General features: G+C 33.0%; 1 protein-coding gene across 5 annotated transcripts in view; it reads left to right on the top strand.

Annotated features, from left to right (window-relative positions):
• LNPK (lunapark, ER junction formation factor) overlaps nucleotides 1–17,309 on the top strand; it is an 89,060-nt gene that overhangs the window by 51,111 nt on the left and 20,640 nt on the right. For all 5 annotated transcript variants that reach the window (XM_007494415.3, XM_007494416.3, XM_001376818.4 and 2 more), the window contains 2 exons: nucleotides 2,704–2,787; nucleotides 2,894–2,945. In XM_007494415.3, coding sequence (XP_007494477.1) covers nucleotides 2,704–2,787; nucleotides 2,894–2,945 — 136 coding nt within the window. The remainder of the gene's footprint in view (nucleotides 1–2,703; nucleotides 2,788–2,893; nucleotides 2,946–17,309) is intronic.

Below are 17,309 nucleotides of genomic sequence, written 5' to 3'. Positions count from 1 at the left end.
TTTATAAGGTGATAGTGAAGATAAACTGTATAATATTTATAAAGTACTTAGCACAGTGACTGGTACATAGTAAGTGCTATTTAAATGCTAATATTAATTATTATTATTATCATTAATTTTTAGTCTTCTCTGACACCTTCCTTTAACTGTCACTGGTTTCTACTTTCTCTATAATCTCACAACATTGTACAAACTCTTGAAATTTAATTATACACTGCCTGGCATTGTTATTAACTGTTTCTGTATCTTTTATATACCCCTTAGCATGTAGAACAATTTTGTGCACGAAGTACAAGTTTAATAATTCTTGAATGAAGAAGCGGGATATAGGATTGGGGAATATTAACCCTGGTGAAGCCAAGTGTATAGCTGAAACTAATGGAAGATTAGGTAATCTCTCCCATACAAAGTTCATGTTTTTATTTGGGAAATAGGGTGAAGAAGTAGCCAAAAAAAAAAAGACTTCTTACTTATCTTATAGTTTGGGATTACAGATAAGTCTCAGGTCTGCTTAGGATCAAACTGTAGTACCCTAAATTTAACTGCCTTTGACAATCACATAAACTTCTAGTAAATTCCTTCTTGTGTTCCCTGTCCTTAGACAAAATAATTTTGGCTGTATTCTATGATTCCTAGAACTAACATTAATATTCTTTGCCTCTTTTGCCTCCCCTCATCTGACCCTTTTTGCCTTCCCCAACAGATTGTTCAGCTGGACAAGTAAAATCTGTTTACCTGAGTTTTTAATTAGGCCATGGTTGTGTTTTAATTTCTAAAACTTACTTAAAAGATCATATTCTACCTCTCTTCTCGTAAGTCTATCACTGCCACAGGAGTTAATTATATGATGAATAAATTAACTTTCCCAGATACCTACCCACTTCTTTCTTCCTGAATAAATGAATTCTTTCCAGAATGATTATACAGAAATTTGTTATCTCCTTATACTCTTAGATCCTGTGAAGCCAGATATGCTGTTCTCCAATCATGATCTTCCAACTCTCTCTTCAGGGCCTTTGCTTAATCTGTTTCTCCATTGATGAAATGCTTTCCTTTCTCTCCTCTGGTTTTTAGAACTCTAAGGTTCCCTTCAAGGTTCAACTCTACTGCCATTTCCTCCGAGAGGTCTTTCCTGGTAGTCTCCAGTGCTCCTGCCACTTCATCAATGGATTTTATTTTCTTGTGTGTACACACACACACACACACACACACACACACAAAACATTTATTTTTCTATGAAGATCTATCACTAAGCTCTTTGAGGGCAGAAATTGTTTCATTTTTGTCTTTGTATTCCCAGTGCTTAGTAACTTTCTGGTGCTTCATGCTTGGTTTGATTTGACCCAAAATAATAAAATTCTGATCTATCTTGGCCCGCAGTTCTCAGTCTTTCTGAAGGAGTGTTGCTTTATCATTTTTTTTGTCTTTGTTTAGGGGTGCCTTCTGTACTATTGATAAAATTACATAAAGCACTTAGAAATCAAAATAGATAAAAATTTACTTTTTCAGGGGAGGAAGAGAATTTTATTGTATTCCTTGAGATAATTGTAGACAAGACAGTAATGGAATGAAAGCAAATCTGGGAATCACTCAACTAAGGAAATTGATTTCTTATATGTAGAATTAAGTGGTTAATGAGAAATATATTAACTTCTGTTGTGGCAGCATGTTTTTAATTGTTTTTACAATTTAGCAAATGTACTTGGAGTTGTATTTTAAAAATATATGGCCTTTTGAATAACTATAAATATGATTAAAAAGTTGTCCTAAGTAGTTATGTAGAAGGATGATATTCAGTTAAGATTTTTAGGAGTGTTTTATTCATTTTGCATTTTAATTATAACAGAATATCTCCATACTAAATTTAAACTTTCCTTTTAACTGCTAAAATGACATTTTGCTAGTGATTACTTTTAAAACAAAATCCATGTTTTAAGTTAACAAAGTGACCCGAGTTCATTGTAAATAAACTACTGTAATAATGGAGTACTCTAGTTATACAACCCCTAAAGTACGTATAGAACTCCCTAAATTTTTTATTTAAATTTTTACCATGTACAATTTTTTCCTCATCAGAAGTTGTTTGAATCTAACTGTAAAAATGGAATTTAGCCCTTAAAAATCATTTGAGCAAATTCCATGGCTGTTCTCCCAGTTAGTGAGTTTTCATAGCATTTGCAGCAAGCTAATTGCTTCTGCTAATAAATAATCTAAAATCGATGCTGACAGCAGTTAATTGGCACAGAGACTTTATTCTGTAAAGCACTTGGCTAACGACCTTCTTTAAATTAATAGCATTAAGTGCTATGAGGAAATAAATCTGAGGAATTGCCTGTCATTTGCTTGTCATGTCTAATAACTTTCAATAATGATGGCTGATAGATTTTTGCACATTCCATTATTGAAGTTGGTGCATGTAATTATTCTCCTCATTATATGTAAACAATTAGTAATATTTGGTGGTTCTTTCCAATAAAGCTGTAAAATACAAGTAGCACATTAGAGGTTAGAAACTACTATATAATCTAAATTTTACTTTGAATACAGGAAGTCTTTCAATACTGTCTTAGATATATTGCGTGATGTGTCTTTAGTTGTCACTAAGCTTTTCACTTAAAAAGATTTTAAATCTGACTTGTGAAAATAAGATTTGTAAGCAGTGAAAATTAAAAAATAACAACCTATGGAAATTTTTGTTCACAGCTTGAAGAAGTAATGGAAAAAGAAACTTACAAGACTGCTAAATTAATTCTTGAAAGGTTTGATCCAGACTCAAGGAAGGCAAAGGTAGGGCTCTGATAGTAGTAATCATTTATCATAAAATAAAGAATATGTATAATATAAAAAATGACATAGCAAAACACAACACTTATCAACTTTCTATAATTAACAGGAGCTTGAGCCGATATCTTTAGGAGCAGCTGCAACTGCAAGACCTGGACAAGGTAAATAACTTTTTGAAACTGCTGCTGCTGTTGGAAAGATCCATATTTATACAAGTGAGTTCAAAAGTGTGATGGAGAAGTATGAAAATCTATATGGAAAATTTTTGTGTTTTTATATTTGTTTTGAAAGACTGTTTGGGTTGGGTGGTCATTTTACCTGATGATGTAGGTATTTATGTGAATGGTTTGATAAATGAGATTACTTCTGTGATGTTAATGCCTTTTGAGATGAAATCTGGAATTGATTTTAACCTCTTGAAATTTGAGTAATCTTGTTTGAGTTCAATACAAGTTTTTTTTTTTTTTAGTCAGCTAGTGGTTGGATTATAGCAGAAGTCTTTGAATCTTTATATCGACTCACTTTGTGGAACTTTGCATTGTAATTTGTTTTTTCTTTTGTGAATTTAGGAATTAGGCAAACTCATAAATAAGAAAATTGAAGCAGGAACTCCTAAAATTGTAAAACTTTTTTTTTTTAATTTTTAAAAATTCATGGCTTGATTGCTTAGCACATGCCATCTTTGCACCAAGTAAATTTGAAAATTTGATCTGATAAGGGTAGTTTTGCTTGAAACTAGCATTTAAAAGAAGACCATTTGAGTTTTGAGCAGTTTGTGGCTATACTTTGTTGGTGCTACAAATCTGGAAGTTTTTAATCTTTAGTCTTGTCTTTTCAAAAATTGCAGTGAGTCATATAATTCTCCCTTCTCCCCCCTCAATGAACTTCTGATAGTGCTAGCTGGATGCTTTAAAAAATACATTCACAAATACTGAGAAAAATCAATAGGTATTGTATTATGTATTAATAATTTCTTTTTTTTTCATGTTAGAGAATATTAATTTAGCGTTGGAAAGGATCTTTGGGCATCTTCTAATCCTCCTGTTTTGTTTTATTGATGCTGGAACTAAGGTACTAAAGGGTTGAGTTATTCACTAAATGTCACACATATAACCCAAGCCTTGATTCCAAACCCAGCACTTTCCCCTCGACTTTGCTGCCAGTTTTCTTTTATGATACTGAACATTCACAATTCAGGAGGTCCTATATGCATGACTTACATAATTATAGTTTAAATTTTCCTGTAATTTATTACCCCTTTTCAGGAAATATATTTTTTTATTGCTTATGTAAAGTTCCAGGAATTTTTATGTTTGTTTCCTGCAATTTATACTTTTCTCAGAGATTCTTAGTAAACTTCTCCATTGTCTTTCTTTTGAAATTTGATTTGAAAAGCAAACTGTCTGCTATCTAAACTTCCAATAAATGTTTAGTTGAGTATTTCCCTCTTAGGATATACTCACAGATAAGTAACCATACAGTTTATTAACAAATTACATCAATGGGCCTTATAGGCACATACATTAGCAAGCATTCTGAAAGTGAATGTATAAAAATGAAAAAAAAAAAAGGATGTGTAGTGTTCTTGCCATGATTTAAGGATAGATGCTTTTAATGAAGAGTTCATGTTTCTTTCCTAGGGCATGCAATATTTTATTATTTATATAAAAATTTAACATTAGTATCCTGAAAATTTTTTTCTGTTCATTTATACTTGTATGTGGCATTTCTAATATTTTCCTATAATCCCCAGGAAAGTTAGAAAGGCACACTTACACAGTAAATTGTATCTTTCATTAGAAAGGATCAAATTAATCGTTACATTTTTGACATGCAACAATAGATCACAAACCTGTAACACCAAATGCATTTATATCTGATTCTTAATGTTACAAGAAAAGCATTTCTTAAATTTATGGATTTGTTTTTAGGATTAGCACAAAGGTAATATCTTCTCAGACAAAATATTTTGCACACAACTTACAAAAATGCCATTGCTGTCACTATTCAGATTAAAAAAAAAATAACACTGTTATCATTGCCGCATCATTTCTTAGAATGGGAAGTATAAATTGTAGTACCATATCCACTGTTGTTGGCAATGCAAGAGTTCTAGGAGCTGACACGTGGACATCTTTTTTTTTTTGTACTTGAGCACCATGATTTTTGTGTCTACTGTTTGACAACCCCCACCTCCTCTGCCTTAATATCATTTTAGCTGAGGTTAGGTCAGAGAGAGGGGAGAATAGAGGTAGTGGTAGATGTAAGGTCATTTGTATTCTGCCTTAGGGGAGGAACTTTATATAAATGTACCTTCTTGCACTATGTTTCTATAGTGGTTGATCAGAGTCTTTGTCTCAGAGAGTGATCAACATTTCCGCTATGAAGCTGAATTTAACTAGTTTTTTTCCAGCTGCTATTCAAGTTCCCTTGGATATTGAAAAAAAAAAACCTTTTTTATTTTAAAATAAATTAAATTTGGGGGCAGCTGGATGGCTCAGTGGATTGAGAGCCAGGCCTAGGTTCAAATCTGGCCTCAGACACTTCCCAGCTGTGTGGCCCTGGGCAAGTCACTTGACCCCCCCATTGCCTAGCCCTTACCACTCTTCTGCTTTGGAATACACAGTATTGATTCCAAGACAGAAGGTAAGGGTTTAAAAAAATAAAAAATAAATAAAATTTAAATTAATTTAAATAATTTAAATTTGAAGGAATTTGAAGTTTTAGATAATAAAACTTATGACAGACTTTATGAAATAATTCTTAATCTATGGAAGATAGACAAAATATGTTGCATGTTTCATTTTAAGGTATTAGAGGACTCTCAATTTATAATTTTTAAAAGTTAGTTTTGGTGGGAGCAATTCATATATGATGCTATCTTGCTGCTATATGTTTCTTCATCCTTTTCTCGTTTAATTATAAAAAACAACAGACCTTTGGACTCATTTACTGACATATCTATTCTTAATGATTTAGTAATATTTATGTAGCATGCCAAGATGTTTTATGAAGCCAGAGTTCTCTTTCCCAGCAAACTTTTTGAAAATGGAATAAATTCCTTACTTGGGATGTCATGTTCTAATTTCACAATAACCAGTGTCCTCTGTTTTTGTTTTGACTTAACTCAGACTGAGGACAAATGTCCCTACTCTTTAGTTATTAATATTTCTAGGCATAGTAGCTATGTATATTTAAAAATAATTTCAGAGGAGATATCAGATATATATTATACCATAGAGACAATTTTATTGAGCCAGTATGGTATAATAATGATAGTAATAACTAACATTTATACAATGTTTTAAGGTTTGCAAAGCACTTAATGTTATCTCATTTGATCCCAGAAACAACCCTGGGAGGTATATGCTATTAGTATATCTATTATGTATATAATGCAACTGAGTTTATATAACTTTTAGGAATTCGAAACAAGATTTGAACTAAGGCCTTCTTGACTCCAAGCAAAGTGATTTATTCACTCTCTCTTTTTATCTATCTATGCCACCTACCTGCCCAATATAGTGGATAGACCCCCAGATTTGGAGTCAAGGGACTTAGATTTAATTCCCAACACTGCTACTTATTTGTAATATGGTTGGGAGCATGTCACTTTGCCTATGTGAGTTCAATGATTTCCTCATCTATAAAAGGAGTTGGGTTGTTGATTCCCTAATTTTTTTCTAGTTCTGAATTCTGTTTTCCTGTTCTCTCATATACATAATAACTTTTTCAAAAAGCTTTCTTAAAACAAAACCTAAATTATTATTCTGATTGGCTCTCACCTTTTGAGTGCTGTGGCATACTTTTATGAAAAAAATTAAATTTTTTATCTATTTCTTCTCCTTCTTTCTCCTAATTGGGAGAAAAAAATTACAAAATCCTTGTAACATATATGAGTAATCAAAGTAATTTCTTCCATTGACCATTTCAAAAAATTATGTCTCAGGCTGCACCTGAGGCTATCACCTCTCTGTCAGGAATTGGGTAGCATTGTGTTGATCACAGTTCTTAAGTCTTTCAAAGTTGCTATTTTTACTATTTTGTAAGTGTTCACTTCATTCTGCATCAATTCTTTCTTTATTTGCCTTTTATTGAAACAAGTATTTTATTTTTGCATGAAAAATTTCTAACTTCAATGTAAGCTCAATAGTGTGATATGGCAGACAAAAAGTCTTGGGTTTTACTTCTTCAGCTCTTAAGTCTTTGTATTAGAGGTTTTCACATGGCAAGAGGGGCCTAGGTATTTCCTGGGGGGCATTTTCACTTCCACAGTTCATTGCTCCTGCACAGAAAGGCTGGGAAATATATTCTTTAACACTATCCAGTTTTTTCACCACCAGTTCCTTCCCCTCCCCCCCTCCAAATTATACAAAACCAAATAAAACAAACATTTCCATATACAAAGAAAAAATATTGTGCATAAACGAAATAACAAATCTCTTATAAGTTTAGCTTGCTTTTCTTCATATCTACATAAAATCCCATCTATAAATCTCCCAGCTCCTCCCCACCCTCCTTGCATCACAGAAGGTATTTATGTGGGAGACTGATATATTCATATAAATTAAGTCTTTTGTTTTTGCTTTTCAGCTCACAGTTTATTCTTCCAGCATTAATTCTGTTTTCATGGTTCTATCCATTTCACTGTTTATTATCTTGTGTAGTTCTTTCCAAGTTAAAAAAAAAATTAACCTGATCATCACTTCTTATGTCACAATAGCATTTCAATACAATCATAAACCACAACTTGTTTAGACATTCTTTAGTTGATGGGCATTCCCTCAATTTCCAATTCTTTGCCATCACAAAGATTACTGCTCTAAATATTTTGGAACATATAGGTTCTTTCCTTTTTTTCCCCCCTGATCTCCTTTGGGAAACAGAGCTAGCAATAACTTGGTCTAAAGGTATACACAGGTTTTAGCTCTCTGTGTATAATTCCAAATTGCTCTCTAAAATAGTTGGATCAGTTCACTACTCTACCAACAGTGGGTTAGTGTCCCAGTTTTCCCACATCCCCTCCAGCATGTCATTTTGTCCATTTCTCATTTTAACCAATCTGATAGTTTAACCAATAAGATGATATCTCAGAGTTGTTTTGGTTTGTAGTGATTTAGAGCATTTTATCACATACTTATATATGGCTTTAATTTCTTCATCTGAAAATTGTCTGTTTATATTTTTTGCCCATTTATCAATTAGGGATGGCTCTTAAAATTCTAGTAAAATTGACAAAGTTCTTTATATATTTTAGATATGAGACCTCTTATCTGAGAGGCTGTGTATAATTTTTCCCCTCATTTTTCTGCTTTATAAGAAGTATTTTAAAAAACTACATCTCATTACAGCACTGAGCAAATTAAAAAAATATATATAACAACTGAAAAACAAATCCCTAAATAAAGATATCCCTTCCACATTGCAATTTTCCTCATCAAGTTTCCCTATATATTCTGGGTTGGCCTAAGAAATTAAATGAGATTTTTTTTTTGGGGGGGGGGGTGTGGAAGCCACAGATGACATGCAAAAGGCCAGCAGACGACACAGAAAAAGTTTAGGAATACAGAAATGCATAAAATATGTAGTATTTTAGAATATTAATATTTTGCCTTTTAATACAATAGGTATACACAATTCCTTTTTCAAAAAAAGTTAAAATAAGTAAAAAGTAAAAGTTTGTAAAAAGAATACGAAAACCATTAGATGACACACAAAGGCTAGAAATGGCTTAAAATATCTTTAAAAAGTTCAATAACTCATAAGCTCATAAATGTGTCATGTATAATGTTGCCTATACAGTATTTATTTTACTATTTAATAACATATGAATAGCTACACAGTTTTTCCTTTAAAATTAAATTTGTAGTAAAAGTACTGTGGTTCTATGTACTAGTTTAATGTACTAGTTGAGTAACATTGTACTAGTTGAGTAACATTGGTTGTAGTTCCAAATTGCCTTCTAGAATGAATAAACCATGTCAGAGACCTACCAACAGGACATTAATAGTGCCTCACATCCTGCAGCCCCTCCATCATTTCTCATTTTCCTTTTTTGTCATTTTCACCAATCTGACAGGTATGAAATGGGACTTTAGGATCTACTTTTGCAAGTTTGATGTGCATTTCTCTAATGGTGAATCGTAGCATTTTTTCACATGCTGTTGATAGTTTGGATTTCATCCCTTGAGAATTGCCTGTTAATATCCATTGACCATTTGTCCATTGGGAAAAAGCTCTTATAAATTTGAATCACTTCCTTATATATCTTAGAAATGAGACCTTTATCAGAAAAGCACACAGCAAATGTTTTTCTGTCTCAGTTAAATATTTCCATTCTAATTTTTGCTGTATTAATTTTAAGACCTTAGAAATGCTTATAATAAAAATTCTCTTTTATCTTCTGTAATCCTTTCTTTTCTTTGGTTGGTTATAAACTTTTTCCTGTCATCAAAATCTGAAAGGCAATTTCTTCCTTGCTCCTCTAATTTGCTCATGATACTGTGTTTTATGTTTATTCTATATACCTTTTTGCAGCTTATCTTTGTATAAGGTGTAAAATGTTTGTCTCTATCTAGTTTGTCATGTTCTATTCAGTTGTCTTTGAATATTACAAAGGCAGTAGACATGTCACTGGTGTCTGGAATATTGCTCTATGATTTAATTTTCTTTGTCAGTTGCTTTAAAATTATATGTTTCTTTATTGGTCTATTATTGCTTCATTTGATTTGAAAAACTGAAGAATACATACATGTGGGCCATGTTATAAAACTGCAACTTGTGCTATTATCGTATCTACTTGTAATATTGTCATATAGCTTATATAGCTGCTGATGAAAACTTGGTTCTAAGTGATATGTGTGTAGGGTAGAAAATTTTCATGGACTTTTATTTGTATTTATGCTAAATTTTTTTTAATATGGCGCTTATATGAATGTTTTACTTGCTTAGATTTTGCCTGAATAAGAGTAGACAGTAGCATGAGAATCCTTTTTGAGGGAAACAACTTAACTTCTTATACAGTTTTTTTCTCCTACAAATGCATTTTATTAGTTCACTTAGGAAAAAATGTTATAAAACCATTTTGATATAAAGGAAAAACATATGATATAGGATGACATAGAAAATTACATAACATAAGGCTTAGAGTTGTAACCCTATTGCAGAAACCACTGCCTTGAAGTTATTCCCTCCTACTGTAGATAGTAGGGCATAGTGGAAAAGAATACTAAATTTTGAATTAGATGATCTTAAGTTTTAATCCCATTTCTCCATTTTACTATCTATGGCACCTTAGGCAAATTTCTTAACCTTCTTTGCTCCAGTTTTATCATCTCTACAATGGAGCAAAGAATAATCTGCCTATCTTATGGGGTTGTTGTGAGGAAAAAATTCTGTTAAACCTTAAATTGCTACATTGATGTGTTAGGTTATTTGGCAATTATGACATTGTATTTAGCACAGTGGGAGTTAAATGACTTCCCCAGAGTTATACAGGTAGGAACTGAGGTCAGATTTGAACCCAAGAGCTCCTAGCTCTGGACTTGGCTATCTACTGAGCTGCCTAGCAGCACCCCAATCCCCACCCTATATACTTTTGATGATACTTTATGACTATAAATCATTAAATATTGCTGCCTTGAAGAATTAAATTTGTGATGCCCAAAGGACAGTGGAAATGTAGATAGGTTGTACAAGTGGCATATCAGTAATGAAAAATTACCTACCAGAAGTTGAATGAACAACATAATTGAAGAAGACTATCGCTAGAAGGAGAAGGGCTCAATATGTAGCAAGAGAAGATAACTTGTATTTAGAGGGGAAGAGGAGGCATAGATGTTTCTAGTAAAAGAAAAGAAACAGGTGAGAGACAGAAGAACCTGGTTTACAATGGTACAGAAGCCAAGGGAAGAATATTTCCTGGAAGACACTATAGTCAGTGGTTTTGAATATTTAGAGAAATCAGGATTAGGACTGAGAAAGGAAGGCTTTTAAAAGAACAATTTTAGTTGAGTGGTGCTGTTAGAGGTAAGATTGATAGGGGTTAAGCAGCTTAACAAAGTGCCTGGGATATAGTAGACTTTTAATAAGTGTTTATTGATTGATTTTTTTTAATGATGTACAAATGCTAATATAAATGTAGACTACTTTTTTGAGAGATTTGGTAGTGAAGGGAAAGAAAGATTTTGATTGCTAATTAAAAGGAATAGAAAGATTCGAGGAATCTCTCAATTGAAAAAAAGGTTCCAGTCAAACATCATTTCCCTGAAGCCCTTCCTGATTTTTCCCAATTGTTACTATAATGTCTCCCTAAACTACCTTTTATTTATTCTGTATATCTGCTTCCCCAATAGAGCATAAACTTTGTGAAAGCTGGGCCTATTTAGTTTTTTTCTTTGTATTCTCAGCAGGCAGCTGAGAGGCAACTAGGTGGTGCAGCACTGGAATAGGGCCAACCTGAGGTCAAATCCAGCCCAGACCCTCTCTAGCTGTTTCTCCCTAGGCAAATCACTTGGCTACTGTCTACCTTAGTTTCCTCACCCGTAAAGGGGGCAAAATAATAGCATCTACTTCCCAGGGTGGTTGTTAGAATAAAATGTAAAGTGCTTAGTGTAGTGCCTTACACATGACAGGCACTTAATAAATGCTTGTTTCTTTCTCTTCTGCAATATAGTATGCTGCTTGGTACACTCTAGGATTCTTATATAAATGCGTGCTGTAATTGATTAAATTCCTTCACATCATGTCCCCAATGTACCTTTTTAGTTTTAATTCACATTTACTTTCCTTCCCTAAGTCTGTGGGTCAGCCAAACCATACTTTTTCCTTTTTTTTTTTACATATAATGCCCTATGTTGTCCCCCTCTTTATCTCTGTCTTGTAGGAAACTAAGTATATAGTATTTTACTAAGAAGAACCTTCCATATGAGCTCTTTATTACTCAAAGATCCTTGAGGTCAGAGATTTGTTTTTTTTTTTTTTGCTTTTGAAGCACCTAGTGGAATGCTTGACACATAGGCATTTAAAAAAATCTTGATATTCCCCCCCTCTTAAATTTTTTTCCTTTAGTTAATGAAACTCTATTTTCTCCTCCCTCTCACTGGGAAAAAAATCCCAGATTCTTGCAAAAATTTTTTTCTGCATTATCCATTTGAACTTATATGTTCAAAAATATTTATAGCAGCTCTCTTTGTGGTGGCCAAGAACTAAGCATGCCCATCAGTTGGGAAATAGCTGAACAAATTATAGTATAGGATTGTTATAGAATATTACTGCACTGTAAAAAATGAACAGATTAATTTAAAAAAACTTGGAAAGAACTATATATAATGAAGAGTGAAATGAGTAGAACCAAGAAAATATTATACACAGCTACAGATTTAATATTTGAAGAATAACTTGTGAATTTTTACTTCCAGAGAATGAAGTGAAAATGGAAATATGAAAGGCAATTTATATATACATATCAGTTTGCTGGATGATGCCTTCTATTATGTGGGGAAGGGAGGAAGGTCCAGAGATACCTCGAAATAAATTATATTAATAAACTTAAAAAAAAAAGAGGAAATACATATTTGTTGACTTCCTGTGTAAAAAGGATCTGGAGGTAAAAAACTGGTCTTAAGATTCAGTAGGAGTCAGTAATGTAACTTTGCACCAAAAAGGGTAAGGTTGTTATAGGCTGCTTTCAGAGGTATAGTGTTTAGAACAGGAGAAGTTATAATTCTCCTATCCTTTGCCCTGTTCAGATTCCCTTTGGAAAATTGTATTCAGTTCTGGTCATATTATGAGACAGGGATAGGAACTTGACCTGTAATTTTTTTTTTTAAGTATATTGAACTCCTGAATAAGGAAATTCCTTCTACTAATTCAGATCTATATCTTCTCTGCAGGTTATTGTATTAGGAGGTTACCTAGAACTTTTAAGAGGTTAGGTGAGTTGTCCAAAGCAACACATTCATGTATGTATCAGAGGCAGAACTTAAAGTTTTCCAGAGGTTTTCCTGACTTCAGAACCAGCTCTTTATTCATTATGTCACCTTCACCTTTCATCTTAGGTAGGGTATTTATAAATGGGAGCACTTTTAAAAAAAGGTGATGAGGACATTGACAGGACTAGACAGTGGGTCATATGAAGATATCATTTGAAGGAGCTGGAGCTGCTTAATCTGGAGGAGAGAAAAATGAGGGGAAGACATGGGCCTTCATATGGAAGAATAATTAGATATCATTTACTTATCTTAAGAGGACAGAGATAAGAGCAATAGGGTGAAAATTTAGGTTTGATGAAAAGTAAAACTTCCTCACTCTTTGAATGATTCAGTAGTGGAACAGGCTGCCTTAGGAGGCAATGGATTGGCTCTCACAGGAGAGCTTTAAGGAAAAACTGTAGAACCTTAGTTATGGATGGAATTTGATGACAATTATACTGCTGCTGCTGCTGCTGCTGCTGCTACTACTACTACTACTACTACTACTACTACTACTACTACTACTATTACTATTATTTTTATGACTCATTAAGGTTTGCAAAACACTTTATACATTATCTTGTTTGGTTCCCACAACAATCCTGTGATGTGATTATTGCAGTTATTATCCCAGTTTTACAGATGAGGAAACTAAAGTTAAGGTTAAGCAACATATCCATGATTGTACAATGTCAGAAGTAGGATTTGAACCTAGGTCTTGCCAAGTCTAACACTCTATTCTACCACACTGCCTTTAAGATCCATTACAACTCTTTTTTTTTTTTTAAATAAAAACCCTTACCTTCCATCTTGGAATCAATACTGTGTATTGGCTCTAAGGCAGAAAAGTGGCAAGGGCTAGGCAATGAGGATTAAGTGACTTGCCCAGGGTCATATAGCTGAGAAGTGTCTGAGGCCAGATTTGAACCTAGGACCTCCCATCTCTAGGCCTCGATCTTAATCCACTGAGCTACCCAGCTGCCCCCTCCATTACAACTCTTAGAATGTTTGATTATATATTAAAAACTATAAACTGTCCTTCTACAGTTTTAATAGCTATAGTTTTTCAACATGGGTTGAAAGCAAGAGGTTTTGAGATTTGCAGTTATCCAGAAGAGAAAGTTATGGTGTCTCTTTCTCTAGCATTTTTGTAAATGGAAATCTTACTATGTCTAGTTCTAGAATATTGTTTATAAGGTTATTAGGCTATAGAATTTGAGTGCTAGAAAAATACTTAAATATCTAGCCCATTTTTATACTTTGAGACAAGATTATATTCAAATCATCTTGTTAAAGGCCAGTACCTAAGGAAATAAGGATTTCAATAAAACCCCCTCACCTGGTGGAGAGATCGCCTAGTTGGTTAACTATATATTTAGAGAGCTTTGCAATAAAAAGGGACAAATACTGAATCTATCCCCTTAAACCATAGGTACACTTTTGTCAAACTCAAGTAGAAATAGGGCTACTAAACAATATAAACCACATATTAACATTATCTGTGTTCTATTTTTATTTATTTTGTTAAATATTTTCCAGTTGATGATTTGACTGCCCTCAGGAGTGCCTACAGGCATTTTTTTTTAATACTTTTGATTTTCTGTTCATCATTTACCATTCTCCAAGGGGCTCTTTGTGGTAGTTCCACAGGTCTAAAGGTGACAGTTCTCAGCTCTGAGAGATTTTGAGAAATTTCCAAATAGAACCCCCAGTTAAATGCATAGTAATCTTGGCACCAGGTTTCAATCTGGCCTTGCATCTATTCTGTAGGATAGATAGAGGTTTCACCCCAGTCTTGCCCTGGGGATTCAAGATACCATGGTTCCTCCTTAAGGTCACAGATTGCATGCCAGCATTTGGGGACCCTACGGTCCATCATTGCCAGTTGGCATTTGTACTAGACTGTGGAGGTCATGTTTTTCTTTTAAGTGCCAAATACTACTGCAAAAAATGGGGAGATAATTAAACACCCTCTGGGGTGTGACATTTTGGTGTGTCAGTCATTGTCAGCTTTTCCTATATTTATCCTAAATATCTTTTGCTTCAACTCAAACTCATCTTCTCACATTATCTTCAGTGAGATGGAGAATATTGATTCACAACCCTCTATGTAGGGGTGGGGAACCTTTTCTATTGAGGGCCACTGACCCACAGAGGAAAAAATCAATTGAAGGCCACATGCAAGTAAAAAGCAACTTAATTTAGTTTTTTGCCTTAAAAGTATAAAGTGTTCAGCTCATTTGCTTTCTATATTAATGGTAAGAAACAATAAATGTTAGTAATGCAACAAATAGTAAAAAAATATATGTGTCTAATGAATGAGAAAGATGGGTAAGAGAATAAGAAATGAAGAGAGAAAAGAGTGGGCTTTGAAAGTTCAGTAGGTGAGAATTTCTCTGGCAAACTGCTTTTCCCATGGGCTGGGCATCCCTTTGCCTAGAGTAATATCACTTGGGGGTGGGGAGGGAGAAATGGCAAATGAGATTAAGGAGAGTGCCAACTTTATCTAGCATTAGACTGAGGATTCCCCACTTTCACATACAGCTTTTCATCTATCTGAAATTTTAAAACCATTTTTCAGTTCTCTTTAAACAAAATTATTCCAGTTACTATAATCCTTCCATATGAAGCTCACAGCTGAAAACAGATAATACTTCCAATTTTAAAAAAGTGTACTATGATTTAAAACAGAAAAAGTATACAAAAATGCCTGTACTTTAGAATAACTGTTTGGTTAAATTACAAAAATATTTGCCCTAGGATTTCTCAAATAGCTATCTGTGCAGTATTTGCATCTATATAAAGTTGTAAAAATTTACAACTTTTCAGAGATATGTTGCTAAAAATCACAAATCATATCTGTATTAGACTTGTTAAAAAAACAAAACAAAAAGATAAACTTTCTTAGCTTCTAGTTTCTAGATCTAGACCTTTAACATAAAACTATTCATTATGATTATATTTTTCCTTCCTCCTTAATTCAGTTCTCCCTATTTGACCCATTATGTTTGGTTTAGACTACTTGAGTTTAAACTCAAAAGCAACTCAAATAAGGTTCCCTTTTAATCTAATCAACATGTTTTTTTGTTATGCCTCCAGATTACTAATGGAAATGTTAAATTAATTCTCAGCCTAGAAAGGACTTTAGTTTATAAATTTGTCATATTTCTCTATTCTGACAGTAGATAAGTTGGTAATTAATTTTTGGGAAAATATTTATTTTAAATACAAGATTGAAAATAAACAGAAGGACTTTTGTTGACCACTAGGTTTTTATTTTAAATTAGCTAATGTATAGTTTCTAAAACTATAATGAACAGTAAAGATGGTTAAGATACAAAAGATGGCATATTCAGAAAAGATTAAGTTGAAAATACTGGGAATATTTGGTAATACCAATATACACTGTGGATGTACTTGAAAATATTATACTTATTACTACCCACTGCTACCAGTCCTTTGGAAATGCTGAAACTATATCTTCTCTCTCTTCTCTTCCCCTGTTGACTCCCTGTTAATTAACCATATTGCAATATCTGTGACTTAACTGGTTTATAGAATGCCAGACATCATGTCCTTTGTTCAGTAAAGGTTAACAGTTATACTCTTCACTTTTTAGTGAAGTGTGAGTGATGTTAAGAGAGTGATGTGGTTAGTTTCAGATACTGTAATATACATTCAAAGGAAGATGTCTGAATAGTCTTTCCTAAAGAGATGAAAAGATAAAGTGTCTACTTAAAGCATCTTATCACAGTTTGAGAAATGTTCTCAAATATCTAAGATAAAAATACAAGTCTGAACTACATTTTGGCAGAAAATTGGAAAGAAAGTAGATTTGGAGTTTTTGATACAATCTGTTACTGACAATTTAAATTTCTAAATCCTCATGTGTCCATACTGAATTTGGAACTCTTTATAAGAAACCTTAGTTTCCAGAGCATTTAATGTACTTCCTAACTGAGTAACCGAAAACATTAAGTGACTTTTTTGTAGCTGTTTGCAGAAAACGTTTGAGATTATTAGTCCAGGTGGAATCTAAAATTCTCTATTGTAGATAAACATGGAAAGTTTCAAATGTAAAGGTGGTTTGTTTCACTTGTTCAAATAGATTATGAAAGTAGTGCTTTCCACTGTCATTCTTGTTTCTTCAAACCCTTAGTAAGGATTAAACTTAAAATTTTTGTGATCATCCAAAATGTTCATGTCATTTCAGTGTTTATATTTTTACTTTCTTTGCTGGAAAGTACTAATGGATTAAGGCCCCTGTCTTTCTTCCTCCTCTCAATTAATAGATACCTAACTGGAAATTCTTCAGACAAGTTAACTTTTCTTATTGTAATATTGAGCTATGATTAGAGTTATAATTTACTGGTGTAATTGAAAAGTAAGGAAGGCACCAATAAAAAAATTTTTTTCCCCTTCTGTAATGACAAGTTAAAAAAATATTGCTCTTTTATCTTAATATTTCCTTTGGCATAATAACTATTCATACTCCAAGGAAATATTTCTACTTTTGAAGTAGAATGTTTTTCTATTAATTTGAACAATTTAATA

Source organism: Monodelphis domestica, chromosome 4 (genome assembly GCF_027887165.1).
Source record: "Monodelphis domestica isolate mMonDom1 chromosome 4, mMonDom1.pri, whole genome shotgun sequence".
Taxonomy (NCBI): domain Eukaryota; kingdom Metazoa; phylum Chordata; class Mammalia; order Didelphimorphia; family Didelphidae; genus Monodelphis; species Monodelphis domestica.
The sequence above is the reverse complement of the archived record's forward strand: the minus strand, read 5'-3'. Positions and strand labels throughout refer to the sequence as shown.